The sequence below is a fragment of the Megascapheus bottae genome, chromosome 3 (genome assembly GCF_031878675.1).
Source record: "Megascapheus bottae isolate mThoBot1 chromosome 3, mThoBot2.hap1, whole genome shotgun sequence".
NCBI classification, from domain to species: Eukaryota; Metazoa; Chordata; class Mammalia; order Rodentia; family Geomyidae; genus Megascapheus; species Megascapheus bottae.
The window spans coordinates 84,624,196-84,650,347 of NC_143511.1; the positions used below are offsets into that span (position 1 = coordinate 84,624,196).

The following is a 26,152-nucleotide window of genomic DNA, read 5'->3' on the forward strand; positions in this document are numbered from 1 at the left end:
AAAGTGCTTGCCTAGCATGCATGAAGACCCGGGTTCGATTCCTCGGTACCACATACATAGAAAAAAGCCAGAAATGGTGCTGAGGCTCAAGTGGTAGACTCTAGCCTTGAGAAAGTCCAAGGACAGGGCTCAGGCCCTGAGCTTAAGCCCAGGACTGGCAAAAAAAAAAGTCATAGAAGAAAATATACCACACATTAATAAAAGCAAATTACTTTGGTTTGTTTTGGTTTTTGGTCTTGGATTTGAACCTAAGGCGCTGTGCATGCTAGGCAAGTGCTCTACCACTTGATTGAAGCCCACAGCCCTTTCATCTAGTTTTTTGTTTGTTTTTGCTTGTTTGTTTTGTTTTGTTTTATTTTGTTTGTCCTAGAGTCTTGCTAACTTTGTCTGGGCTATCTTGTAGCTCTGCGTTCTCCTATCTCTGTCTTCTGAATGCTTGGATTACATGTGTATGCCACCACACCTGGCTAATAAAGCTTTTATAAAAATAAAGTTAGGTCAGACACGGAGGCTCACACCTGTAATCCTAGCTACTCAGGAGGCTGAGATCAGAGGATCACGGTTCAAAGCCAGCCCAGTGGCTAAAGAACATGAGACTCTTATCTCAATTAACTACCAGAAAATGGGAAGTGGGGCTATGGCTCAAGGGGTAGGGTGGTAGCCTTGAGCTGAAGAGCTCAGGGACAGTGCCCAGGACCAGAGTTCAAGCCCCATGACTGACAAAATAAAAGTAAGGAAAAGTGGTGCATACTTGTATTCCCAACACTTTGGGAGTTAGAAGTAGGAGGATCACAAGTTCAAAGCCTAGAGTACACAGACCTTATCTCAGAAAACAATATACAATATTAATAATTTTCATGTACATTTTTATGGATAGATATATGGTTTATGTAATAGAAGGTGCCTTTGTTTCAGTATGAACTTCTTCCTCTAAGCTGAGCCACATGAACTTGGGTCCAGGACTCAGACAGGTCAGGACTGGGGTAATTGAGTTAACCAGACCTTAATGTAGTATTAGCTCAAGTTCTCTGAGGGGCTGCAAACCTGGCATCAGATTCTCACATAGAATGCTGGGGACAGTGCACAGCTCCAACCTCACCTGTCCTGAGGGAGGCTGAGAGGACTTTTTCCACCCCAGGCTGTCATCAGTCCCTCTGGATTTTGTGTGAGACAGGGCAGCAAGGGTGAGAAGGCACACTGGCTCTGCTCTGGTAATGCTGTGACTCCAGGCAATCTATGACTCCTAATCTCAATTTACTCATCTGTAAAATAAGAATAATAAGAGCACCTACTTTCTAAAGTGTACACACTAAATAGGATGATGTTTTAAATTTCAGTGCCTGGTGTGTAACTTCTTCCTGGTCAACAGAAGTTAGTGTTCTTATTCACAGAAGTCATGTTATTCTGGCTCAGCAGCCCTGTGATTTGGCATCTGACTTCACAGCAGGATTGCTCCAGCTATCTCTAAACAACTAGCAGGAAGGGGAGAGGGCTGGGTGCTGTTCCAGTGACCTGCTTTCCCTCTCGAGCTGCAGTGATCTAAGTGTTGTCTCTAACAAAAGAAATCACTGTTGTTTTCCTTGCAGACAGCTGCATCTATAAAAAGGTGTGCCCCTTTAATGGGGGCTCCTTTCTGGTTCAGCCCTCCGCGTCCGATTTCCAGTTCTGTTGGAACCAGGCTCCTTATGCGGTTGGTATGTGAAAGACGTTGGCACAATTTACATACACTAAGAAACAAATGGGAAAGTGGAACAGGTTCTGCTGGGGGGCAGGTGTCAATGGGAGGAGGAGAGGAAAGGTGAGGGAGGATGAATTTGGTTGGAGTTCTTTATGTACATAGATGAAAACAGAACAATGAAACCTGGTGAAATTGTCTTAAGGGAAGAGGAAGGAGAGAGTGATGGAAATTATGTTATACATATAAATAAGCTGATCTTCAAATGATCTCTTCCTTATTTTTTTTTTTTTGCTCCCCTTTTGAGACACTTGACCATCTACTTTTTCCCCTGATTCACAGCCTGTAGGGATTTGGAAGCAATTAAATATCATTTCTAGGTACTTGCTTCTTATTTGTGGGGCTAGTTTTTCCTTTTAGAACACTGCCTAACTTTCAGGCCTGGTCTTTTATTTTTTATTTATTTGTTTATCTATTTCTTTGGTATTGAGGTTTGAACTTACTAGACAGTTTAGCCACCACTTGAGTCATGTCACTGGCCCACCATTCTTTTATTTTGGAGCTTGAAATTCTTGAATCACAGAATGCTCACCACCTACTCCAGCTTGTGACTATGGCTCAAGATTCCTGGCTGGATCTTGCCTGTCAGAGTCAGATCAGAGCAAAGTGTGTTCCAGTTAGGACTTCTCCCCACAAGAAGATTCTACTGTCGGCCCACATTATAGAATGTGAGGAGACCACAGGAATGGACCCGAGACCCTAGGGCACCCGGTCAGGCACTGATGATGATGAGATGTGGCAAAAGGCGACAGAGGAGTAGAAAATGAGCCGGGTGCTGGTGGCTCACGCCTGTAATCTTGGCTACTCAGTAGGCCGAGATCTGAGGATCAGGATTTGAAGCCAGCCCTGGCAAGAAGAGTCCCCATGGGTCTCATCTCCAGTTAACCATTCAAAAAAGGCAAGTGGCACTGTGCCTCAAGTGGTAGAATGCTAGAACTCAAGGACAGTGCCCAGTCCTGAGTTCAAGCCCTACGACTGACAGAAAAAAAAAAAGTGGAAAATGACTTCTAGGTTTTGAACCATGCCACTAGAGGCCATGGGTGCTATAGACGGGGAAGCCTAGAAAGTAGTTGAGCTTACTCAAGAAGGCTGGCAGTCATTGTGGTGGCTCACAGCTATAATTTTGGCCACTTAAGGAGGGGAGCAAGAAGATCAAAATTCAAGGCCAGCTCAAGCAGACAAACAAAAATGTTGACAAGATTCCATTTCAATCAATAAAAAAAACTTAGCACAGTGTCATGCACCTGTCATGCTAGTGTAAATAGAATTGTGGTCCAGACCAGCCTGAGCAAAAACACGGGACCCCATCTCAAAAATAAAGCAGAAAGGGCAGGGGACTCAGATGGTAAAGCACTGGCTATCAAGGGCAAGGCCCTGTGTTCAAACTCTAATACTGTAACAACAGCAACAAAAGGTAAAAATAGAAAGTTTCTGGGACACATGCCTGGAGTTTCCAGGCAAGATGGCGAGCACCAAGGGAGAAGATGTGTCAAAACATGGACTGGTCACTGGTGGAAGGGGAGAGGGCGTCCCATGGGCTCTGGCATGAGAGTAGCCAGAAGAGCTGGTGGTTGGGTTTCAGAGGGAGAAATGGCAGTGTGAACTGAAGCAAGTAATCAACAACAGAGTAGGAGAGATGGAAGTTTCTAGTACATTGAGGGTAACTGAGCCAGTGTGGCCAGTCTGCAGCCAGCAGACAGAGCTGTGACTGGGGTTCACTTGCAGTGTGCGCCTTTCCGTACCTCCTGGCCTTTACCACCGATGCCATGGAGATCCGCCTGGTGGTGAACGGAAATCTGGTCCACACGGCTGTCGTGCCACAGCTGCAGCTTGTGGCCTCCAGGGTGAGTAGTCGGGGATTTCATTTCTGTGTTGGGTTCAGGGGACCTCAAAGCACTGCAGTTTGAGATGAGCACAGAACTGCGTCCCACCAAGTCAGACCAAGGGCAGCCGTGCCTCACTGCCAGAAAGATGAAAAAGCTGAGCAGCGACTGCCCGGTGGGTTTGCCTGCATGCCTCTCTCATAGTCTAAAACACTGATTTAGTAGCTGTAGCCATTGGGTGCTAGTAAGCTGTTTGAGGGTCATTCAGTTGAAAGAGACACCCCTCTCACACCGAGCCAGTTAAGACAGTCTGAGTCTAGAAAAGTAGAAGCCCTTTTTTTCTTGGCCACTTTCTAGGCCCAGCTTGAGTTTGTGCCTGTTAAACATGGCTAATGAATTCCTCCATGTCTCAGAGGGATGCAGGAATGCACATGACGTCCCAAGGTGACGGCCAGCGCTGGCACACAGCCCTCAGCCTCATTCTAGTTCCTGCCCAGAGTCAGGAACTGTGTCTGCCAGCCTAGGCTGTGTGTGTGTGTGTGTGTGTGTGTGTGTGTGTGTGTGTGTGTGTGTGTGTGTGTGTGTGTGTGTCTATGCGCGTACGCGCATGCCTGAAATAAAGGCCTGGGCCCATTGGTCCTTAGCTTTTCTGTTCAATGCTAGTGCTCTGCCACGTGAGTCAGAGTTCTACTCCTGGATTGTTGGTGGTTAATTGGAGATAAGAGTCTCATGGAAGGGCCAGGAGTTTGGCCTAGTGGTAGAGTGCTTGCCTAACATGCATGAAGACCTGGGTTCGATTCCTTGGTACCACATACTTAGAAAAAGCCAGAAGTGGTGCTGAGGCTCAAGTGGTAGAGCTCTAGCCTTGAGAAAAATCCAAGGACAGTGCTCAGGCCCTGAGCTTAAGCCCAGGACTGGCAAAAAAAAAAAAGAGTCTCATGGAAGCCAGGCATGGTGGCTCACACCTGTAATCCTAGCTACTCAGGAGGCTGAGATCTGAGGATCAAGGTTCAAAGCCAGCTCAGGCACTAAAGTCGATGAGATTATTACCACCAATTAACTACCAGAAAACCAAAGTGGCACTCTTACTCAAGGGATAGGGCAGTAGCCTTGGGCTGAAGAGTTCAGGGACAACACCCAGGCCCAGAGTTTAAGTCCCATGACTGAGAAAAAACAAAAAACTAAGCATAGACCTTCCCTACAACTCAGCCATACCACTCCTAGGCATATCCTAGACAGGACCCAGGATATGATAAGGACACCTGCAGAGTTATGTTCATCACTGCACTATTGCATTTTTGTGTGTGTGGACCATAAGGCTTCAAGGCAGGGCCTGGGCACTGTCCCTGAGCTCTTCTGCTCAAGGCTAGGGCTCTACCACTTCAGCTGGAGCACACTTCTGGCTTTAAGGCAGTTGCTTAGAGATAAGAGTCTCATAGACTTTCCTGCCAGGCTGGCTTCAAACCTCCGTCTTTACATCTCAGCATCCTGAGCAGCTAGGATAACAGATGTGAGCCACCATTGACTGTCCTGTGGCACTTTAATTTTTTTCTAATATTATAAAGATGATGTATAGAGGGATTATAGTTTTGTTGGTTTTTTTGTTTTGTTTTTGTTTTGCCAGTCCTGAGGCTTGAACTCAGGTCCTGAGCACTGTCCTTGGGCTTTTTATTTTTCTCAAGGCTAACGCTCTACCACTTGAGCCACAGCATCACTTCTGGCTTTTTCTGTGTATGTGGTACCAAGGAATTCAACCAGGGCTTCGAACATGCTAGGCAAGCTCACAGATGGCAAACTCAGTCACTTGAACCAGCCAGCCAGCCAGCTTTTTGCTGTTTAAGTGGAAATGGAGAATCATGGGCTTTTCTGCCCACGCTGGCTTTGAACCACAATTCTCCAGGTCTTGGCCTCCTGAGTAGTTAGGATTACAGACGTGAGCCATTGTGCCTAGCTTCAATCCCTGTAAGTTTAGACAAAATAATCAAGCTGTAATTTGCCTCACTTCCCACTTTCCATGGTGTAAATAGTCCACTGTGGGTAAGTATCTCGCCTCCAGTGTTGTGCTAGGAGAGTGGAGTCAGGAAAAGTACCTCCAGTAGTGTCTCCATTGAGCACAAGCTCCCAATAACAGAAACCACAGACGGCAGTGGTGAAAGAGGAAGGGCTGGCTTTGGGCATTGAATACCTTTACCTTTAACGTGTAAGTATCTGTCATTTAAGTATTTAATGGCTGGCCTGCAAAAATTTCTGACAGTGAGCTCTTGTGAGTCGTGCTCAGCACCCTACAGCCCTTGTCCCCAGAACCAGCACAGATAGGGTGTGGGAGCGTTTGCTGCATCAGTGAGTGATTGAGCTGTTTCTTACCTGACATGCTGGTGTCTGCTGAAGTGGGGGCAGTCGGCACAAGATCAGGAAGGGGTGGGGAGAGGCTGGCTGCGCAAGGAAAGCTCTGGAAGCCTCCCTGCCAGATCCCAGGAGGGCAGGAGGTCACAGACCAGCCTGGAGCAGTCAGAGGCCAGGGAGTGGTGCAGGAAGCCAGGATGCCAGGCAGCTCAGTGACGCCTCCTCTCTCCTTCCAGTCGGACATATACTTCACAGCCGCCGCAGCCGTGCCCGAGGTTTCATCCGGAGGGAGCTCCAAGGGGGCCAGTGCCCACAGTTCTCCTCAGACGCCCCCAGGCCGGGACACTCCAGTCTTTCCTTCATCCCTGGGGGAAGGTGAAGTCCGCTTTCTACTCTCACTAATTTGATCCTTTTGGATTTCTCTGGTTTACTGTTAGATATCTACTCATGTGAGCAATGCCTAAGAAATTACGAAAGCCATTTTTTTAAAAAATGGGATTAGAGGTATGGCTTAGTTGGTAGAGGCGACAGCTAATGAGAGAAAGTGTCAGGTACTGAATTTATAAATTATAATGTATTGTAATTATTGTTTATAATATTTAATTATAATTTATTATTAATTTAAATGTATTGATTATATACTTAAACCTGATTTACAAGGTAAGAGACTACTCAGGAGGAGAAGGGTGAGGAGAATAGGAAAATATGAACCACATTGTGGCTGGGAGCCTGGCCTAGTGGTAGAGTGCTTGCCTAGCGTGCATGAAGCCCTGGGTTCAATTCCCTGGAGCCACATACTCAGAAAAAGCCAGAAGTGGCACTGTGACTTCAGTGGCAGAGTGCTAGCCTTGAGCAAAAAGTGTCCAAGGACAGTGCCCAGGCTCTGAGTTCAAGCCCCAGGACTGGCAAAAAAAAAAAAATGTACCACATTGTAAGTATATATTAAAAATACACACACACACACACACACACACACACACACACACTAGCTAGCTGGGAGGATAAAGGATATTATATTCTATCCAAATAGATTATTTGCAACTGAGAAAATAGGATAAGGAAACCTGTTTGGGATGCTATTTTTAGAGGTAGGCCAGAAGTGGTAGAGGGGGCAAAAATAATTGGAATAACGTATAGAGAAATGCCCCCACTGAAAACTAAGATAAGCCTACTTTAGCAAAAAAAAAAAAAATCTTTTGATTCAAAAAAGAATTACTTTGAGAAATATTTCAGTGAGGATAAGGGAATCAAAGATTTGAGAGCATCCAGTCTGAAATGGTTATTTCCTTCGGGGATGTGAATTATAACGGGTTTTACTGCAGGATGTAATGGTATACATTTATAATGCCAGCACTGGGGAGGGCTTTTTTGTTTGCAGATTTTAGAGGGTGGTTTTTATTTGTTTGTTTTTGTGCTGGACCTCAGGGCTTTATGCTCTCCTTTGCCTTTTTTTGCTCAAAGCTGACATTCTACCACTTGAGCCACACCTCTACTTCTGGCTTTTTGCTGGTTAATTGGAAAGAAGAGTCTTGTTGGATTTTTCTGTCCAGGATGGTTTTGAACTGCAGTCCTCAGATCTCAACCTCCTGAGTATCTACCAGTGCCTTGCTAGCACAAGAGAAGTTAAGGAAGGTGACTCAAGCTCCAGACCAGCCTGGGATACATAGTGAGACTAGACTCTCTCAAAACAACAACAAAAAATATGAAGCCAATTTTACAATGAAAAGTCTGTAGTTGTGGGGCCTTGACATTGCTCTGTATACCCTGCTTTTTTCTCCCTGTGTAGCTTTGCCCATGAACTGCAAAAGCTTTGTGTGGTTCCTGCCTGGCTGTGAACAGTTTGGAGTTTTATAACTTCTCTCCACACCGGTTGTCTTTGTCACACTCACTGTTAAGATAACTCTAGGACTCTAAGCAGCATTTTTGTTTTTTTTAATTTATCTAGCCTATTTTCCCCTGCAGGCATACGTAGTGAACACATCTGACCTACCTTGCCCTTACAAAACACAAAGCTATCAGACGCTCACTGTATGACCTGGGAGATCAGCAGGAAACATAACATTTCCTTTCAGGCTAATGAGATTGAAGAATGAGAAGTTATTCTCTCTTAAATACCAGGACCTAGGGGCCGGGAGTTTGGCCTAGTGGTAGAGTGCCTGCCTAGCATGCACAAAGACCCAGGTTAGATTCCTTGGTACCACATACATAGAAAAGGGCTGGAAGTGGTGCTGTGGCTCAAGTGGCAGAGTGCTAGCCTTGAGAAAAGCCCAAGCTCAGGCCCTCAGCTCAAGCCCAGGACTGGCAAAAAATAAAAAAATAAAAAAAAATACAAGGACCTAAATTTCTGATGTTCTTTTCTTAATTGTATTTCAGGTGAAATTCAGTCTAAAAACCTGTACAAGATTCCACTTAGAAACCTTGTGGGCAGAAGCATTGAGCGACCTCTGAAATCGCCCTTAGTCTCCAAGGTCATCACCCCGCCCACCTCCACAGGCCTTGGCATTGCTGCCATTCCTGTCACACATTCCTTATCCCTCTCTCGAATGGAGATTAAAGAAATAGCAAGCAGGACCCGAAGGGAGCTGCTAGGTAATGGCTTATTTTTTTTTTCCTTTTGTTCCTGTATTGGGGCTTGAACTCAGGGCCTAGGTACTGCCCCTTACCTTTTCTGCTCAAAGCTGGTGCTCTACCATGGAGTCACAGCTCCACTTTTGGTTTGGGGGTGGTTAATTGGAGATAAGTCTCATGGACTTTCCTGCCTGGGCTGGCTTTGAACCACAATCTTCAGATCTCAGCCTCCTGAGAGCCATCAGTGCCCAGTGGTAATGGTTTTCAATGTTTGTCTTATTGTACTTGTAAATTGGCTAGCTGGTTATAGTTATAGTATATAGCGTGAAGTATAGTACAAGTTATAGTTTAAGTTATGTTACATCTGCACCAGGGAATTCGCCACTAGCAACTTATTAGTGCAGAGAGCTACTCAAGCCATGTTAAAGGGGGAAACAAGAAGTTTATAAAATACTAGACTGAGCCAGGTGCAGTGGCTCACACCTGTAATCCTAGCTACTCAGGAGGTTGAAATCTGAGGACCTTGATTCAAAGCCAGCCGGGGCACTAAAGTCTGAGAGACTCTCATCTCCAATTAACCGCTAGAAAACGGAAAGTGGCACTGTGGCTCCAGGGGTAGGGGCGGTAGCCTCAAGCTGAAGAGTTCAGAGACAGCGCCCAGGCCCAGAGTTCAAGCCCCATAACCAACCAAAAAAAAAAGAAAAGAAAAGAAAAGAACTAGTCTGGAATAAACAAAGTTTTTATTTTAATTTTTTATTTTATTTATGTATTGCCAGTTCTGGGGCTTAAACTCAGGGTCTGAACACTGTCCTTGGGCTTTCTCAAGGTTAGAGCTCTACCACTTGAGCCACAGCACCACTGCCAGCATTTTCTTTGTATGTGGAAATTGAACCCAGGTCTTAGTGCATGGTAGTGAAGCACTCTACCACTAGGCCAAACTCTCGGCCCAGGATATACAAAGTTTTTAAATAGAAGTATGGATATCTGAGAATCTAAGAAAGAGTAAGAAGTTACAACTTGTAGTTTCCAGCCACTTGCTATTGGTCATTCAGAGGCGAGAATCTGCCATATCTTTATACCCAGGTCCCAGCCCATTTCTCACTTCCCACAGCCTCTTGCTCTAGGTGGGGCCCGTGGGGCTGTGAGAGGCAAGGTGTGTGCTGCACCCTCTCAGTACAGATGGGAGACCCGACCAGAGAAGCATCAAGCACTGTGGGCACCATCAGAAGCCTAGACCATTTCACGAGCTTTTTGTTTAGATTCGTGGAAAGAAACACAGAGCATTCATTTACAGAGGAAGCCAGCAAGAACTGGTTTACACACTTGGACTTGGATCTGCAGGATAAAAGTAGCAGGACGTCAGCTTTAGCACATCTCTGACTGCAGTAATGTCTCCCCAACAACTGAAAGAGGGAACTCGCTCACCTAACAGGGCAGGTTTAACACTGACAGAGCCGTTTTCAAAGTTGGTGTCTTACACTATTTGCAGTATGTTCTTCCATGTAAATGCCCCATTTTACACAGACCCCAATTTTACATACTGTGCTTATCAGAAACCGAACCTCAAAGAACTATGGTCACCAGTCACAGGACTGTGGGACTGTCTCCTTGTAGGACTTCTGAGACTCCCAGGGGTGGTGGTAGAGGCATTTGCAATGCAGGCATGTTCTATGATCATAACGGATGAAAAGAACCTTCTAGCAACAAGGAAATCACACTTGGAAATAGATCGTCCATCACTTTCCTGACTCTAACCCAACAGTATACCAATACGCCCTGCCCTAGGACTAAGGGTTTTGTGGGGGGTTTTCTACTTCCGTGGCAGCCTTATGATAATGACATGATGACCTGTGATTTCTCCCCTGCAATCCAGGCCTCTGCGATGATGGAGGGCCCAGGTCCGAAGGAGCACCAAGAGCCAAATCAAAAGCGCGGAAGCGGTTAGAAGAAAGCCAAGGAGCCTCCAAACCAGGGACAGTGAGATCGACTAGCAATGACAGGTAAAGGCAGTGTAGCCCTCCCCAGATGATGCCCTGCGGGTACATAGGACACCCTTTGACCTCACCACACAGGCTCAGCATTCAATTCCTCCTAAGACCCCCAGAGGGCACAGCTGCCAGAATGGGGTCTCAACAAATGGAACCCGCACTAGCAATTTAGCAAATGCTAAGAGAGGACAGGGGTGGTTCGGTAGAAAGCTATTGGCCTAGCATAAGCAAGGCCATGGGCTGATCCCTAGCAATACAAAACCAAAACATATTTGTCAGTCATGGGGCTTGAACTCAATGCCAGGGCACTTCCCCTGAGCTCTTTTACTCAAGGCTACTGCTTTATACCACTTTGAGCCAAAGTACCACTTCTGGTTTTCTGGTAGTTAATTGGCTGTTCAAAGCCAGCCCAGGCATGAAAGTCTGTGATACTCTTCAATTAAACACCAGAAAACTGAAAGTGACACTGTGGCTCACGTGGTAGAGTGCTAGCCTTGAGCTGAAGAGCACCCAGGCCCAGAGTACAAGCCTCACGACTGACCCCCCCACCAAACAAAGTCTCACAGACTGTTCTGCCCAGCCTGGCTTTGAACCTCAGTCCTCAGATCTCAGCTACCTGAGTGGCTAAGATTATACGTGTGAACCACCAGCACCCAGCAAGATTGTAATTTTTTTTTTTTGGCTCATCAGTGTGCTAGATTGGTAAAATCAAAACTGTTTAAGAGTTCAGGGAAACTGGCAGTGCCCAGTCCTACAGGGCATGTGAACAAGTGGCGCCCTTCTGCAAAGCAGCTCAGCACCCCAGCAAGCAGACGTTGGTTGTCCTTCCATCAGCACGGGGCACACTCCTTGGAATGAGTAATGGTGCTTCATTCATTCACACAGCACTCACTCAGAGACGCCAGCCATGAGCAGAAAGCTGCCACAGGAGACAGCAAACCCCTCTCTGCCTCCAGTGGGTTCCCAGGCCAGTGGGGATGGCCAGTCAGAGCCCAAGCAGTGACTGAAGGGATTGTCACCTGTCCTCCACCTGGGTGGGGAAAGGCTCAAACACCAGGAAAGTCTGAGTCCCAAACCCCCGGTAAGACCAGTAAACAAACCTGACCTCCAAGGGCAGCCCCCGTGCTTCATCCCAACCTAGATGACAACCTCACATGCTAGAGAGAAGCAGAGTGACAAGTTGAAACCTAAGTAGCAGGTAGATACCCATTGTGACCGGGGATCAAGAGAACTGTTGAAGGAAATGGCATGGAACTGGGCTTAGAGTGAGTGAAAGGATTCATGGGAACAATTCCTGTGACATCAGCACACATCAGAGTGGTATGATCAGAAAGGAGGAAGAGAGGCAAAGTAAGCAACCTAATGAGGTAGTGCTGTCAGCAGGGCCTGTGTTGCGGAGGGGCTTCCTGTACTCCCTCCCTCCCCATCAGGGGGGTGGGAGGGAGATAAAGCTGACAAGCCCAGATGAGCAGGACGCTGCAGACAGGGGAGGCCCAGTCCTGTGGTGTCCCCAGGAAGCCTTGACAATGACATTTTTCTCCTTCAGAATTCCATCAAGCACCTTGGAAAGTCCTTCGGCTTCAGAAGCTAATCTAGAGGGGCATTTCCACTCGACAAGCTCCGACCAGGACCCTGTGGCAGACAGAGAGGGCAACCCTGCCTTGGGCAGTAGCCCCTTCCAGCTCATTGCCTCCTCTGATGAAGATGTTATTGACTTGAAGTAAACGGTGTCCAAATTTCATCTGCCATCTTTAGTTTTCTTATGGAAGTTTTTACTCTTTAAGCAGTTTTAACATCATCCCTCAACAAAACATGGCTCTCAGCCTGACAGCCATCTATTGGACCAAACCTTGTGCACCCTTGGCCAGCGGGCGTCACTCTCCTGTGTCCGGTGCCATCTTTCTTGACTTTTTTTTTTTTTTCCATTAAGGAACCATTAGTTTCCTTGTAATAAAGGTGGTAGATTTCACTGAAGTTTTAGATCGAAACTTTGAATAAATCAAAAATGTTCATTCTTATTTACTGCAACTTTCTCATATCTTATATACTTAGATGGAAAATTATTTTTTTCATTACAATTTTGATTTGTATCACACAGTGTCTTTCTTTTATAAAGAAAAGCCATTGCATTTAAACTTTATTATAAATAAGTTTTCTTTCTGCACTTTTGCCCCTGTTACTATTTGAGTTCACTGTGATGGAAAACTAGCTCTGCTTCTGCCTGTAGACTTGAGAAAGATGAATGAATGGTTAGGTCACAGAAGTTTCCCCTCCTTCTTTGTCTCTTGAAAATAATAAGCGAAGGGAACTTGTCAGTCTGAAGAATACGGTGTCTGGTTTTGTTACTCAGATCATATAACCAAACAATTATCCTAATATTCCATGGACTGACTTTCCCAGTTCCATCCTCATGGGGGCGGGGGAGAGTAAATGAAATAATAAAATGTCAGTCTCCAGCTAGAGGAAAGTGGTAGAATGCCAGCCTTGGGTGGGAAAAAAAAAAAAAGAGAGAGAGAGAAAGGACATGAATCCCTGAGTTCAAGCCCCAGTACAGGTATGCACACACACAGAGACCAAAATAAAAAAAGGAAGGAGGGAAAGAAAGAAGAAAAAGAGAAAATCCAGCTTCACTCTCATTTGTAAAACTTTTAATCTGTGAGCATCATTTACCTTTTATCAGATGATTCCATTTTATTGTACCTCTTCTTGCCTATCTTTCTCCCTGCAAAGCAATTCAGTTATTTGCCCCCCGGGAAAATAGCTCTAAAGAGCACTTCTGCAAGCCTGTGAGTGCACAGGACTCCCTGGCAGAACCCTGACTTTACAGGTTTTACAATATCTGGTCCTTCTTCCTGGTGGTCCTTGCACACTGTGGGGAGGACGCCCCTTTCCAACTTTTTTTTTTTTTGCCAGTCCTGGGTTTGAACTCAGGGCTTGAGCGCTGTTCTTGGACTTTCTCAAGGTTAGAGCTCTACCACTTGAGCCACAGCACCATTTGTTTTTTTTCTATGTATGTGGTACCAAGGAATCGAACCCAGGTCTTCGTGCATGCACTCTACCACTAGGCCAAACTCCTGGCCCCCCCTTCCCACCTTTTGCACAGTCCAGCAGGACGCATCCAGGCTGAAGGTGCCTGGTTCCTCTGTAGCATAAGTAAAAGAAGTAATGATAGTGTGCCTTAGATGTTCCCAGGTGGACTATTTATGACTGAACATGCAGTTAGCAGTCCCACCTCAGTGTTTGTTAGATCCTGGTCACATAGGAGGATCCCAAAGTCAACACCACACTATCTCACCAACAGCTAATTATTCTGCTTTTCAAATACAGGAACTGAGGCTTAGAAAGAGACAATGATTTGAACCTTTGAGTTCTCTGGGGTCAGAGATCTTCCCTCCTCTCTCCATTGCCTCACAGACCCAGGCACAGTGCCTGATGTCTGGCATTTTTCATGTTAAACTGATTGGTAAGCTTGATGAGCTTGTCTCTATGTCTTTCCTTGTCACTAAAATAAAAACAAAAACAATTTTTACTAATGTAGAAAAAAACCAAGGGCTGGGGCTGGGAATGTGGCTTAGTGGTAGAGTGCTTGCCTAGCATGCACAAAGCCCTGGGTTTGATTCCTCGATACCACATACACAGAAAAAGCTGGAAATGGTGCTGTGTGGCTCATGTGGTAGAGTGCTATTCTTGAGAAATCCCAAAGACAGTGCTCAGGCCCTGAGTTCAATCCTCAGGGCTGGCAAAAGAGGGGCGGGGAGGAAGTCATTCTAGCAACAATATATGCAATCATGGACAAGAACAGGTTTACAGGAGTCCATGGCTCAGACGGTGGAGGACTGCCACCTCCAATTGCTGCCCTTGCTGGCACATCCTGTCTTTAAGCCTCTTTGCTTAACCCACTGGCTGAGTTTCAAAGAACATAGTCTAATTGCCCCATTTTTCAGAGCCTTCCTTCACCCAACTGTAGACATCAGTTGAAAGGAGGTCCTATCTATTGGGAAAGGAGAGAGCAGATGACTGCAAAGAATTGATAAGTACTGCGATAAGAATGTATAACGTAAGCAATGAGATACTGTAGAGTTACCAAGGGGCAGTTGGCTTAGACTTTAAAGATAACCTTGTGGTCGAGATGGGAAAACGTTAATAACTGTTAATAACAATCAGGTGACTTCGTTAGGTCAAACCATGTAAGCATGCCAACTAGGATTTGATTGCTTGGTGTGTGCATGACCCGGCTCACAGCCTTCGGAAGATAATTAGCGTCCCTACTTAGAGATTCCAAGCTTTTTATTACCTGATTCTTCCCAGAATTACACCAATACTTGCCTGCACCTAGAGGGTTGGGTATGAATTGGGCGCAGATGGCAAGCTCCCCCGGCGCCTGATCACCCTTGCCTAGGACTGGGCTGGAGCGCTTCATGGACTGTAGTCACTAGAATCAAGGGGGAGGAGGGAGGGTGCCCAACCACGGCGCCCAGTACCTGGAGCTTCCATTCGCTGGAAGCGATCGGGAAGGCGTGACGGCAGGCGTGGCTGTGGGCGTGGCGAGGCGCGGTGGGAGGAGGGGCGTGGCTGTGGGCGTGGCGGTGGGGGATGATGGGCGTGGCGGTGGGCGTGGCTGGTGCGGCGGCGAGGCGGTGGAAGGAGGGGCGTGGAGGTGGGCGTGCTGGACGCCGAGGGGCGTGCGGTGCTCAGGGAGCAGCCCTCTAGGCCGCAAAGCCCGGGGAACCTACCGCCCGACCCGCGGTTCTCCGGAGACAGAGCTGAGAGAAGCCAAGCGGTCGGGCGACGCCAATCTGGGGCCTAGGTCAGCAGTTAAAGCCAAGCAGGAACGTCAGGTTTGACCTGGGAAATCTGTTCCGGCTGCCGGGAGTAGAGGGCCGGAACTCAGGACTAAGCCCACGTGCTCCGGCTGCGGCCCACTCCTATCATTGGCTGACTTTAGATTGGAGGGCGGTTCCAAAACAATCCCCGCCCTCCACCATCAATGGCTGGCTCTGCCTGGCAGTTTTCTGGCCCCGCCTCAGGGCTCGCACCGCACTCTGAATGGACGAATTCAGCGGGCCAGGATAGAAGCTCCGCCCCCTCACAAAGCTCCGCCCACTTCTCTTAGGGACGCTTGATCTTCGGGGTCTAATGCGCCTCGCCAACCGGCTGTGCTTCCATTGGTCTATTCCGACCTAAGGGGCGGGTCTAGCGCCGAGCTGACTCCTGCTTCGTTTTCATTGGCTTCTACTGCATACTCAGCAGTCCTGATCCCGCCCCAGCACCGCCCATTGGCTTGAGCTACAGGAGGTGGAGACGCAGCCCCCGCCCGAGCTGTGGCGGTTCAGGCGTCCTAGGTCGGGTCAACGTGGGTCGCCGACATGACGCCTGAGGACCCGGAGGAGACCCAGCCGCTGCTGAGGCCTTCGGAGAGCAGGTGAGTGGCAGGGGTTCGCGACCCGGGACGCAGCCTCGCCTGCCCGCCCGCACGGCCCGGCGGCTCCTCTCACCCTCGGCCCTACCCTCGCAGCGTCCCCCGCAGCCGCCGGGGCTTCCTCGCCGCCTTCGCCGCTGCCCTGGGCCCGCTCAGCTTCGGCTTCGCACTGGGTTACAGCTCCCCGGCTATTCCGAGCCTGCGGCGGGCCGCGGCCCCGGCCCCGCGCCTCGACGACGATGCAGCCTCCTGGTTCGGGGTGAGACCCCTGGCCGGCCCACAGACTGGGACCGCCTCCCCCACGCCCACCCCTAGACAGGCGCCCTCTGCCACCCTCCATAACGTGAGGGTCCTCCCGCCCCTCCCGGGACCCCGCGGAGCGCGGCGCCCTCTCCTCACCCGCCCCGCCCCCCGCCCCAGGCCGTCGTGACCCTGGGCGCCGCGGCGGGAGGCGTGCTGGGCGGCTGGCTCCTGGACCGCGCGGGGCGCAAGCTCAGCCTCCTGCTCTGCACCGTGCCCTTCGTCGTGGGTTTTGCCATCATCACCGGCGCCCAGAATGTGTGGATGCTGCTCGGGGGGCGCCTGCTCACTGGCCTGGCTTGTGGGGTCGCCTCGCTGGTGGCCCCGGTGAGTGTCTTCCCCAGCTAGGGCCTTCTGGGTGTTGGCATTATCTCCCCAACCTTCGCCATGCCCCTGGAAGACGCCTGTTATTACCTCGGCTTTCCAGATTAAAACTAAGCTTCAGAAAAGTGAAGAACTGCCATGCCTGCAATCCTAGCTACCCTAGAGTCTTGGTGGTGTTCACGATGACAGTTCAACCGAGTCAAAAAGCATTGTTGACAGACACTGGTGGCTGTAATCCTAGCTACTCTGGAGGCTCAGACCTTAGGATCCTGATTCAAAGCCAGACCAGGAAGTAATGTCTGTGAGAGTCATCTCCAGTTAATCACCAGAAAACCGCAAGTGAGGTTGTTGCTCAAAGTGGTAGAGCATTAGCTTTGAGCAAAAAGAGCTCAGGGACGGCATTTCAACCCAGAGTTCAAGCCCCACAACCAAGGGGGAAAAGATATTGTTGTTGAGCACTACTGGCTCACACCTGTAACCTGTAATCTTAGCTACTCAGGAACTTGACATCTGAGAGTCAAGGTCTGAAGATAGCCTGGGCAAGAAAATCCATCTCTAATTACCAAAAAGATGGAAGTGGAGCTGTGACACGCCTTGAACAAAGGAGCTAAGGAACAGCACCCAGGCCCTGAGTTCAAGCCCCAGACCAGAGCATGTGTGTACACACAGAGAGAGCTATCATTCATCAGGACATTACTCCAGCCCAGTATTGTCCCACTGAAGTGTGCCTCTTTTACCCTACCTGCATGATGGCATGGCACTGGTCTCATTTTGTAGTTTAAACCCTCCTATCTTCAGGTCACTGACCAGCTCCACTTACAAGGAAACTCCTGTTTGTCTCTGGAGTGAAGGCTGCCCATGACCCAGTGATACTCAGCTGTAAACCCCCATGTTAGGGTCTCTTACCTGGGCACAGTGCCCCCTGTAAACAAGGATCATATTACCTATGAGGTGATTGTCAGGGTTGGGTGAGATTTTGCACCTGAAACCCATGGCCCCTAGCAATGAAATTACTGGGTAACTAGAGAGCCACTGCTGGCCCCAGGCTTGGACTTTTCACCAGCCTTCACCTTGCTGGGGGTTGAAGCAGCTTCTTAAGGTGCTCCCTGCGTACCTTCGAGCTCCCATCATTTCTCCTGGGCCTACTAGGAGATAGAGCTGTGAGGAGGCTGTAAAGTTTGTTTTCACAGTTGTTTTTTGTTGCTTTTTTGTTTTTGTTTTTGCCAGTCCTGGGGCTTGAACTCAGGGCCTGAGCACTGTCCTTGGGTTTTTTTGCTCAAGGCTCGTGGTCTGCCGCTTGAGCCACAGCACCACTTCCAGCTTTTCTCTATGTATGTGCTACTGAAGAATCTAACCCAGGTCTTCATGCATGCTAGGCCAGCACTCTACCATTAGGCCAAACTCCCAGCCCCTCACAGTTGTTTTTGTTGTTGTTTTGTTTTTACTGAGCAGAACACCTGTCTTGGTCATAGGCATACGTGTGAATGGCATGCTGGCTCTTGGTGGCCCCTGATTCCAAAGTGAGGGAGCTGTAGTGACAGCTCCTGCTAGTGGCTAAGATGAGGAGCTGCAGTGTTTCAGGACAGGGGCTGCCTCAGCAGCCTAGGTGGAACTTGGGGGCTGGTCAGCAAGGCAGAAGTCCAGATCTGCTGCCTGGGAATCTGCATCTTTTTTTTTTTTTTTTTTTTTTTTGGTCTAGGCCTGGGCGCTGTCCCTGAGCGCTTCAGCTCATGGCTACCGCTCAATTCCTTGAGCCACAGCTCTACTTCCTAGAATCTGCATCTTATCAAGAACATTTGTGTCTTTGTCCACACTTGTATTTGAACTCAGGTCCTTAAACTTGCCTGGAAGAGCTATATTACTGAGCCACACCACTGGCTGTATTTGGATAGGGTCTTGATTCTTGCGTCAGCATGGTAGCCTGTCCCTGTCATCCCAGCTACAAGGGATCTGCCTAGCATACTCTGGGCCTACCCTGAGTTCAACCCCAGTATACCCAAAAAGAACTCCTGGACCCCAGCTAACATTTTGTGTTACCCACCGGCAGGTATATATTTCAGAGATTGCCTACCCAGCAGCTCGGGGGCTGCTTGGCTCCTGTGTGCAGCTGATGGTTGTCATTGGCATCCTCTTGGCCTACCTGGCAGGTATGGTTGGCATCATCTCTTTTGAGCCCTGTTCAAGTCTCTCCGACCATTTCGTAGATGTGGATACTGAGGTCACGCAAGCTGTTGGGCATGGTAGTACCAGGCTCCAGACCTGGGGAGGATGTGTGAGGATAGCTGGCAAAGGTCGTGGCCCTGTCTTCTCAGAAGTAGTCTGCTTCAGTAATGTGGGGAGGGCCAGCTGGTCAGTCTAGAGGATTCTGGCAGTGGGTGGGTGGAGAGGCACTGCAAGCACGTGCTGCCAGGAGCTTGAAGCATCCAGCCAGTCCCTTACTCAGCACGTGAGCACTGGATACACAGTGCCACCAAGTACCACAGGAAGTGGCCTGGCTCCTCGGATCCTGGAGCAGGTGGGGAGGCCCTGGGGAAGCTTCAGGAGGAAATGTGTTCTGTTAGGAATGGGAGGAAAGTGGGCAAGCTGATAGGCCTACTAGCTGCTGTGTGACCTTGACTAAGTCCCTCTGCCCTAGAGCCCTTAGCAGGGTAGATTAGGTGACACAGGGAAAGTGTCTGACAACAGATCCCAGAACTGGTAAAGGATGGCTTAAGAATGACAGGTTCCTGACAGCGGATGGTCCAGCCTGGGGTACGTGACCTCTGACTTCTCAGTAGATGACACTCAGGTCTAGAATCTTTCATCTACTACTCTGATCAGTTCAGAACCTTTTTCTTTTCTTTTTTTTTCCCCCTTTTTTTGGCACTGTTGTTTTGCCAGTCCTGGAGCTTGAACTCGGGGCCTGGACGCTGCCCTTGAGCTTTTTTGCTCAAAGTTAGCACTCTACCACTTGAGCCACAGCACCACTTCTGGTTCCCTGGTGGTTAATTGGAGATCAGAGTCTCATGGACTTTTGTGCCTGGGCTGACATTTAACTGAGGTCTTCAGATCTCAGTCTCCTGAGTAGCTAGGATTAGGGGTGTGAGCCACCAGTACCTAGCTTTCTAGCCACTTTTTACTTGAGTTCTTTTTTCAGGTGAGAATCTCAGATTTTTCCCCCCAGGCTAAACTGTTTGGAAATCCTTATATCTATGCTGGGAATACAGATGTTGACTGCTATGCCTGGCTTGTTGATTAGACATGCTGTCACTAGAACTTTTTTTTTTTTTTTTTTTTTTGCATAGGGCTTGAACTCTGGGCCTGGACTCTGTCCCTGGGCCCTTCAGCTCAAGGCTAGTGCTCTACCACTTGAGCCACAGCACCACTTCCTAGAACTTTTTGCCTGAAATAGCCTCCCTAGTATCTGTGAGTTACCATGTCTCTTGCCTCCCTAGTACTGGAGTTTAACCCAGGGCCTCTACCATTTGAGTCAAGACAGGATCTGACTAATTTGCCTGGAATGATGTAGAGATCAAGATCCTCCTGTTCCTATTTCCCAAGCAGCTAGGGCTAGGTGGGTCCCACCATGCCCAGAGTTATCACGTCACCACTTCCTGCTTTTTCTATGTATGTGGTACCAAGGAATCGAACGTGGGTCTTGGTGCGTGCTAGGCAAGCACTCTACCACTAGGCCCATCACATCTCTTGGTTGCATCAAGAGACTATGTCTGAGCCGGGCACCACCAATGGTTCACTCCTGTAACCCTAATTACTCAGGAGGCTGAGTTCAAACCCTAGTACCTAAACAAAAGGAGGGAGGGAGACATGGTAAACACAAGACGTGTGGCAAACTTTCTACTTAAGGAACCTTTTTCTTGTAGATAGGAGCACACTCCAAATTGCCCCTTTTTCCCCCCCGCAATCCTGCCTTGAACTCAGAGCCTGAGCACTGTCCTTGGGCTTTCTCATGTAGAGCTCTACCACTTGAGGCACAGCACCAATTCCTGGTTTTTCTATATATGTGGTACCTAGGAATCGAACTCCAGTTTCCGTGCATGCTAGGCAAGCACTCAACCACTAGGCCACACTCCTGGCCCCAACATGATATTTTAAAGTAATGGTATAATAAATACATAAATCAAGAACTTATATCTTAGCCCGCATTTTATAACTTGGATAATTTGCACTTGCTATGCTTCTGTTGACTAGTAATGCAGCGGTGTGTTTACACCAGCATCACCACAAATGGATAATATGTTGTGATGTTACCATGGTGACAGCACATCATCAGGAAATGAGAATTTCAGCTCTGTTATAAGACCACATCATGTGTGCAGCCTGTCATTGCCAGAGCCAGAACGATAATCCACTGAGTAGAAGACAGGATGTCCACTCTGCAGTAGCTGCCCCGTGATACCTCTTAGAACAGTGCTGTCAGTATCATGAACCAATGTGAAGACAGCTAGGGCAGAGGTAGTGCAAGAAGATCAAGGTAGCTCATCCTGAATCTGACTTCTGCCCCTCCAGGCTGGGTTCTAGAGTGGCGCTGGCTGGCCGTGCTGGGCTGTGTGCCCCCCTCCCTCATGCTGCTGCTCATGTGCTGTATGCCCGAGACCCCACACTTCCTGCTCACTCAGCACAAACGCCAGGAGGCTGTGGCTGCCCGGCAGTTCCTGTGGGGCTCCGAACAGGGCTGGGAAGAGCCCCCCATGGGCGCTGAGCACCAGGTGAGATGCTGGAGGCGGAGGACAGGGGCAGTTTCCAAGATGGCAGGGAGATAGGTAAGATTTGGGGATTTAGAGAGAGATTTCCATGTCCCAGTTGTGTAGCTTTCCCATCTGTAAAATGGGAGATGTCTCGTGGTGTGCTGAAGACTGAGTGCAGGGGCCTGGAAAGGTGCCTGGCCTGCTAGGCGCAAGCAGTGAGTGTATTGAAGCTGAATTTGTGGCTTCCCAACCAGTCAGAAAGAGCCTGGAGAGTTACGGCCCAACTTACCACACAAGTTGGGAGGCTACCAGAATATGGGAGGGTAGGGGTCCAGGCACAGGAAGCTGAGGCCCACTCCCCTTCAGTGGACTCCAAGTGGACCCTCAGGGCAGGATAGAAACATTAAAGGCCCATCTCCGTCAAGCAGGGCTTCCAGCTGCTCCTGCTGAGGCACCCTGGCATCTACAAGCCCTTCCTCATCGGTGTTTCACTCATGGCCTTCCAGCAGCTGTCAGGGGTCAATGCTGTCATGTTCTATGCAGAGACAATCTTTGAAAAGGCCAAGTTCAAGGTAAGAGGCCTTGCCCAGTCTGCCTCACTGAGCCACCACTTGCATGAGGCTGCTTCATCGCTCAGTGACAAACCGGAAAGTGAGATCTGGCCCTGGCTCACCAGCCTCTTCTTGTCCCCCCAACCCCCCAGAACAGCAGCCTGGCCTGTATCACTGTGGGTGTCATCCAGGTACTCTTCACAGCTGTGGCAGCCCTCATAATGGACAGAGCGGGGCGGAGGCTGCTCCTGACCTTGTCAGGTAAGGCCTGGGGTGAGGGGTCAGCCCTGCGCTTATGCGCTGGACCAGTCCAGGCCTTTACCAAGGCCACCAGGCTTCCAGAGGACAGCTGAGCACCGATGAGGACAAAGCTAGCAGTCTAATTTGGCTGTGACTGCCAGCGAGCTCTCCACCTAGCTCAGGTTCTTCAGCCAGCCTTCATGTCTGGCCCCAGCGCACAAAGGGACACTGAAGGCCAAGGAGGCCGAGTGACCTGGAAGCCTGAGGTTCTTTGGGGCAAGTAGATTGCCCTCCCTGGGCCTCCATTTCCCCGTCTGTGCATGGGAACAGAGCACCACCTCCCTCAGAGCTGCTGGGTAGATCAGGATTGGTCTGCCCGAGGGATGTTCTAGACTCTTGCTTTGGCCGCACCCCTCGGTGCCTACTAGGTACAGGCTGACCTGAAAGGACGCTGTGGGAGGAGAAGCTGCGGCTTCTGTGTGTGCACCTGGATGGTACCTACCGTCCAGTCAGGGGTTTCAGCGCCACGGGCCAGGGCTCCGCTGGTCTCTCCTGGTGAGCTCAAGCGGCCCCTCAGCAGCTGTGCAGCCCCTTCCCCACCCACCTCTGCCTGCAGGCGTGGTCATGGTGTTCAGCGCTAGCGCCTTCGGCACCTACTTCAAGCTGACCCAGGATAGTCCCGGCAACTCCTCCCATGTGGACCTCCTGGCGGCTGTGTCTGCGCAGCCTGTCGATACCAACGTGGGGCTGGCCTGGCTGGCTGTGGGCAGCATGTGCCTCTTCATTGCTGGTGAGAGGAGGGTGGGCGAGGCTGGCCCTGTGCCCCTGCAAGTTCAGACTAACCCGGTACTTACTCCTGTGTCCCATGGAGCCCAACCTCTGTGTGCCCCTGTGCTAGGTACAGGGCTGAGCCCTTCCCCGCCCCTCTCTCTGACAACCTGTAAACAGGCCCCATCTTTGTTCCACCTTTCAGACCCAGACCTGATGCCTAAGGAGGGAAGGGGCTGACCCAAGGCCTCCCAGCAGGAAGCTCAGAGCAGGCAGGGGTCCCAGACCTTAGGCCCCCAGGCTGGAAGCTGGGTCTCCCTCACACCATGACTAGTCCAGGAGCCCAGTCCCCGTGGGGTTGACGCTGTCTTACACACGCAGGCTTCGCGGTGGGCTGGGGGCCCATCCCCTGGCTTCTCATGTCGGAGATCTTTCCTCTGCACGTCAAGGGTGTGGCCACTGGCATCTGCGTTCTCACCAACTGGCTCATGGCCTTCCTGGTGACCAAAGAGTTCAGCAGCCTCATGGTGAGTGCGGGCCCATGCATCTCCCACTCCTCATGCAGCCAAAAGAGAAGCGTTTTTGCTGTACAAGACTCTGGGTCCAGAGCCCTGCGGTGAGGAAAAGACCAATGTGCTCAGGCAGGCAGGGAACCTAGGCTGACGCTAGAGCTTCCCAGCGTGCCTCACCTCCCAAGCTAAGACCCTCAGGAACCAAGGCCGGGATCCCATAGTCAGTGTAGAGAGAGAGTCAACAGGCCTGGGTAAATTACACCCTTGTCACTTTTTTGCTGTGTGACCTTGGGGATAATGCTTACCTTCTGGGAATCAGATCTGTTGGCTGAAAATGGAGGAGTGTAGCAATACCTTCCTCTTCCAATTGATGGAACCATTCAATGTTTTGCTACCCTCTCATGGCGGACTGACACGGGTGTCCCTGGCTCACAGCTTCCCAGCCACCAGAGAGCTTCAGGACCAGTAAAGCAAGCCATTTGTTTAGTTTTTACTCCCTCCAGGTCTTCCAGCAGGTTCCATATCCAGGCCTGTTGGAGGTTCTAGAACTGGACTGGAGAGTCTTGATTTCTGGCAAGGGCCAGGAAGGTGGTGCCCAGTGGTGGGAAGCTGGGCTGGGACATTAAGAGCATGGTCAGTGAGCAGCAAGGATATTGGCTGGCCTGAGGCTGCTCAGGCAGGGCTTCCCTGCAGCACATTGGGAACGTTAGGGAAGGCCGGGGTGGGAAATGTAAGAGACAGATAGCACAGGAGGGAGGGAAAGAATCCCAAAAGGTGGTGACAAAGGGATCTAATAGTGACCTAGGTATGCCCTCTCCAAAAAGCAAAGAGAAGGGAGAGGTGGGGTGACCCGGGACCAGAGGCCTAGGAGCTGAGAAGTCCTTGCTCTGGCAGTCTGGAAGGGACTTCCTGCCCTCCCTGTGTCAGTGTCTCTGAGTGGCGGCTGTCAGTGCACCTACAGCCCTCCACTGCCACAGAGAGAATCTGCTGGGCTGGGAACTTGGAGGGGGGTGGTGTCTGCAGGCCTGGGGTTCCCAAGCAGGAGCCAAGCTTTTATTGCCGTGGGCCTTAGTTTCACCAGTCAAACTCATCGTCATTGGGCAATCCTTAGCCAGGCAGATGGGCTGGAAATGTGCTGGGTTTGATCCCAGCAGGGTGAGCTGGGGTCTGGCGTGACCAGGTTCTGTGGAATCTCCTGACCTTGCCATACCCATGCGTGACCTTCCTCTTTCCACAGGAAGTCCTCCGACCCTATGGAGCCTTCTGGCTCGCCTCTGCCTTTTGTATCTTTAGTGTTCTTTTCACTCTCTTCTGTGTCCCTGAAACCAAAGGAAAGACTCTGGAACAAATCACAGCCCATTTTGAGGGGCGATGACAGCCCCTTTCTAACTCTGATGTGCCCCCACTGGAGGGCTTTGGGCTGTGACTGTGAGTTGGGCCTCAGCTTGATCCTTGGCTGAAACCTTGGACCACAGTCTCTTAAGCCCACTTCCTGTCCAGCTGTCACAGCCAAGCCACTCAGGCTGAGTGACTCCCCTGCCTCGGGGTCCAGTATCTGCTGCTGCCTTGTGTAGTCAGAACATTTCTGAAGAGCTGAGGTCCTGACCAGTCCTCTGCACTTTTCCTTCATGACACTAAAGCAGCTGAGGAGGAGCAGGGTCTTTGCCTTCTGCTTTCTGGCTGGAGATGCTTTTGGAAGCTGGCTCCCAGGCACATGCTTACATTACGAGGAAGGAATTTTATTTGATAAATAAAAACCTGACTTAGAAACCAGGTGATGACCTCTTTGTGAGCCCAGTTTGAGAGTTCTCATGGTTTCCCATGCCCTTCTGTACCCTGCCCAGTGTCCTGGGGGTTCACTGCCCCCATGGCAGCCATGCCTCCTCTTAACACTGGCGGGTCATTTCTACCTCCTCTGGAAGACGCTTTCCTAGGCCATCAGCCATCAACGTTTGTTGAGTTCCAAGAGATAAAAACAAAAGGCCCCTTTCTACTTAACTTTAATGGAACTAGAAGTCTTCTAAAAATTCTATTAACACATGCTTATTGTAAAAACACATGATCATGAACTGGTTTTTTGTAAGTGAATCGTCTGTAAGTTAATACCTTCAGCACTTTACAACTAATAGTTAAACTTCCCTTCTCAGAAAATCATTCTGCCTTTAAAAATCCCTCTCGACACCCCTTATACTATACACTACATTGTGTATTCAGAGGAATACCAGATTTGGAGTTGGCTTATTTAAGCATAATTGCTTCCCCGCCCCTACAAAAAAATCCTTATCTGCTCCTTCCTACTGTGCTGTTAGTGGGATCCAGTCTGTTCTCTGTATAGTCATTTTCCTTGAGTTTTCAGTTCAGTGAACCACTTCCTGGGCTCCATGCCTTGCTCCTTGGATTCCATCTTGATTTTCTGGAAATACACCTCATAGGTCTATCATTCCCTATTCTTAAATATCAAGGGAGACAGTCCTTACATCCTTGTCTAAAAAGGCTTCATTTTACTTTCAAAATGTTCTGTCATCAGGTATTTTTGTTCATTTTGGCAGTGCTAGGGATGCTAGGCAGGAATCTGGCCCATGTGTCCTTTTAAGCATCCACTGTGGCTAATAAAAACATATATTGCGGGCGGGGAGTTTGGCCTAGTGGTAGAGTGCTTGCCTAGCATGCACGAAGACCCAGGTTCGATTCCTTGGTACCACATACATAGAAAAAAAAGCCAGAAGTGGTGCTGAGGCTCAAGTGGTAGAGCTCTAGCCTTGAGAAAGTCCAAGGACAGTGTTCAGGCCCTGAGTTCAAGCCCAGGACTGGCAAAAAAAAAAAAAAAAAAAAAAACCATATATTGCTAATTCTGTAGGTGAATCATTTTCTCCTTTAGAATCTTTCACAACCTGCT

General features: G+C 49.4%; 2 protein-coding genes across 3 annotated transcripts in view; both read left to right on the forward strand.

Moving 5' to 3' along the window:
- The window catches only part of Garnl3 (GTPase activating Rap/RanGAP domain like 3), a 127,658-nt gene extending 114,964 nt beyond the window's left edge, over window positions 1–12,694 (forward strand). Inside the window, exons 25-30 of the mRNA XM_090330662.1 lie at window positions 1,587–1,694; window positions 3,461–3,579; window positions 6,138–6,276; window positions 8,275–8,490; window positions 10,343–10,469; window positions 12,004–12,694. Coding sequence (XP_090186788.1) covers window positions 1,587–1,694; window positions 3,461–3,579; window positions 6,138–6,276; window positions 8,275–8,490; window positions 10,343–10,469; window positions 12,004–12,181 — 887 coding nt within the window. The 3' untranslated portion in view covers window positions 12,182–12,694. The remainder of the gene's footprint in view (window positions 1–1,586; window positions 1,695–3,460; window positions 3,580–6,137; window positions 6,277–8,274; window positions 8,491–10,342; window positions 10,470–12,003) is intronic.
- Window positions 12,695–15,115: 2,421 nt separating this feature from the next.
- Slc2a8 (solute carrier family 2 member 8) lies at window positions 15,116–25,029 on the forward strand. Of its 2 annotated transcripts, none has more exons than XM_090330663.1 (10): window positions 15,116–15,879; window positions 15,973–16,135; window positions 16,297–16,503; window positions 18,548–18,647; window positions 21,007–21,206; window positions 21,611–21,757; window positions 21,889–21,997; window positions 22,593–22,766; window positions 23,126–23,271; window positions 24,494–25,029. In XM_090330663.1, exons 1-10 carry the CDS (start codon window positions 15,824–15,826, stop codon window positions 24,629–24,631), a joined length of 1,440 nt encoding a protein of 479 aa, XP_090186789.1. In that variant the 5' UTR covers window positions 15,116–15,823; the 3' UTR covers window positions 24,632–25,029. The 2 variants fall into 2 exon arrangements, with proteins under 2 accessions (XP_090186789.1, XP_090186790.1); XM_090330664.1 differs by having other exon boundaries at window positions 15,119–15,879; window positions 21,614–21,757.
- Window positions 25,030–26,152: the final 1,123 nt, after the last annotated feature.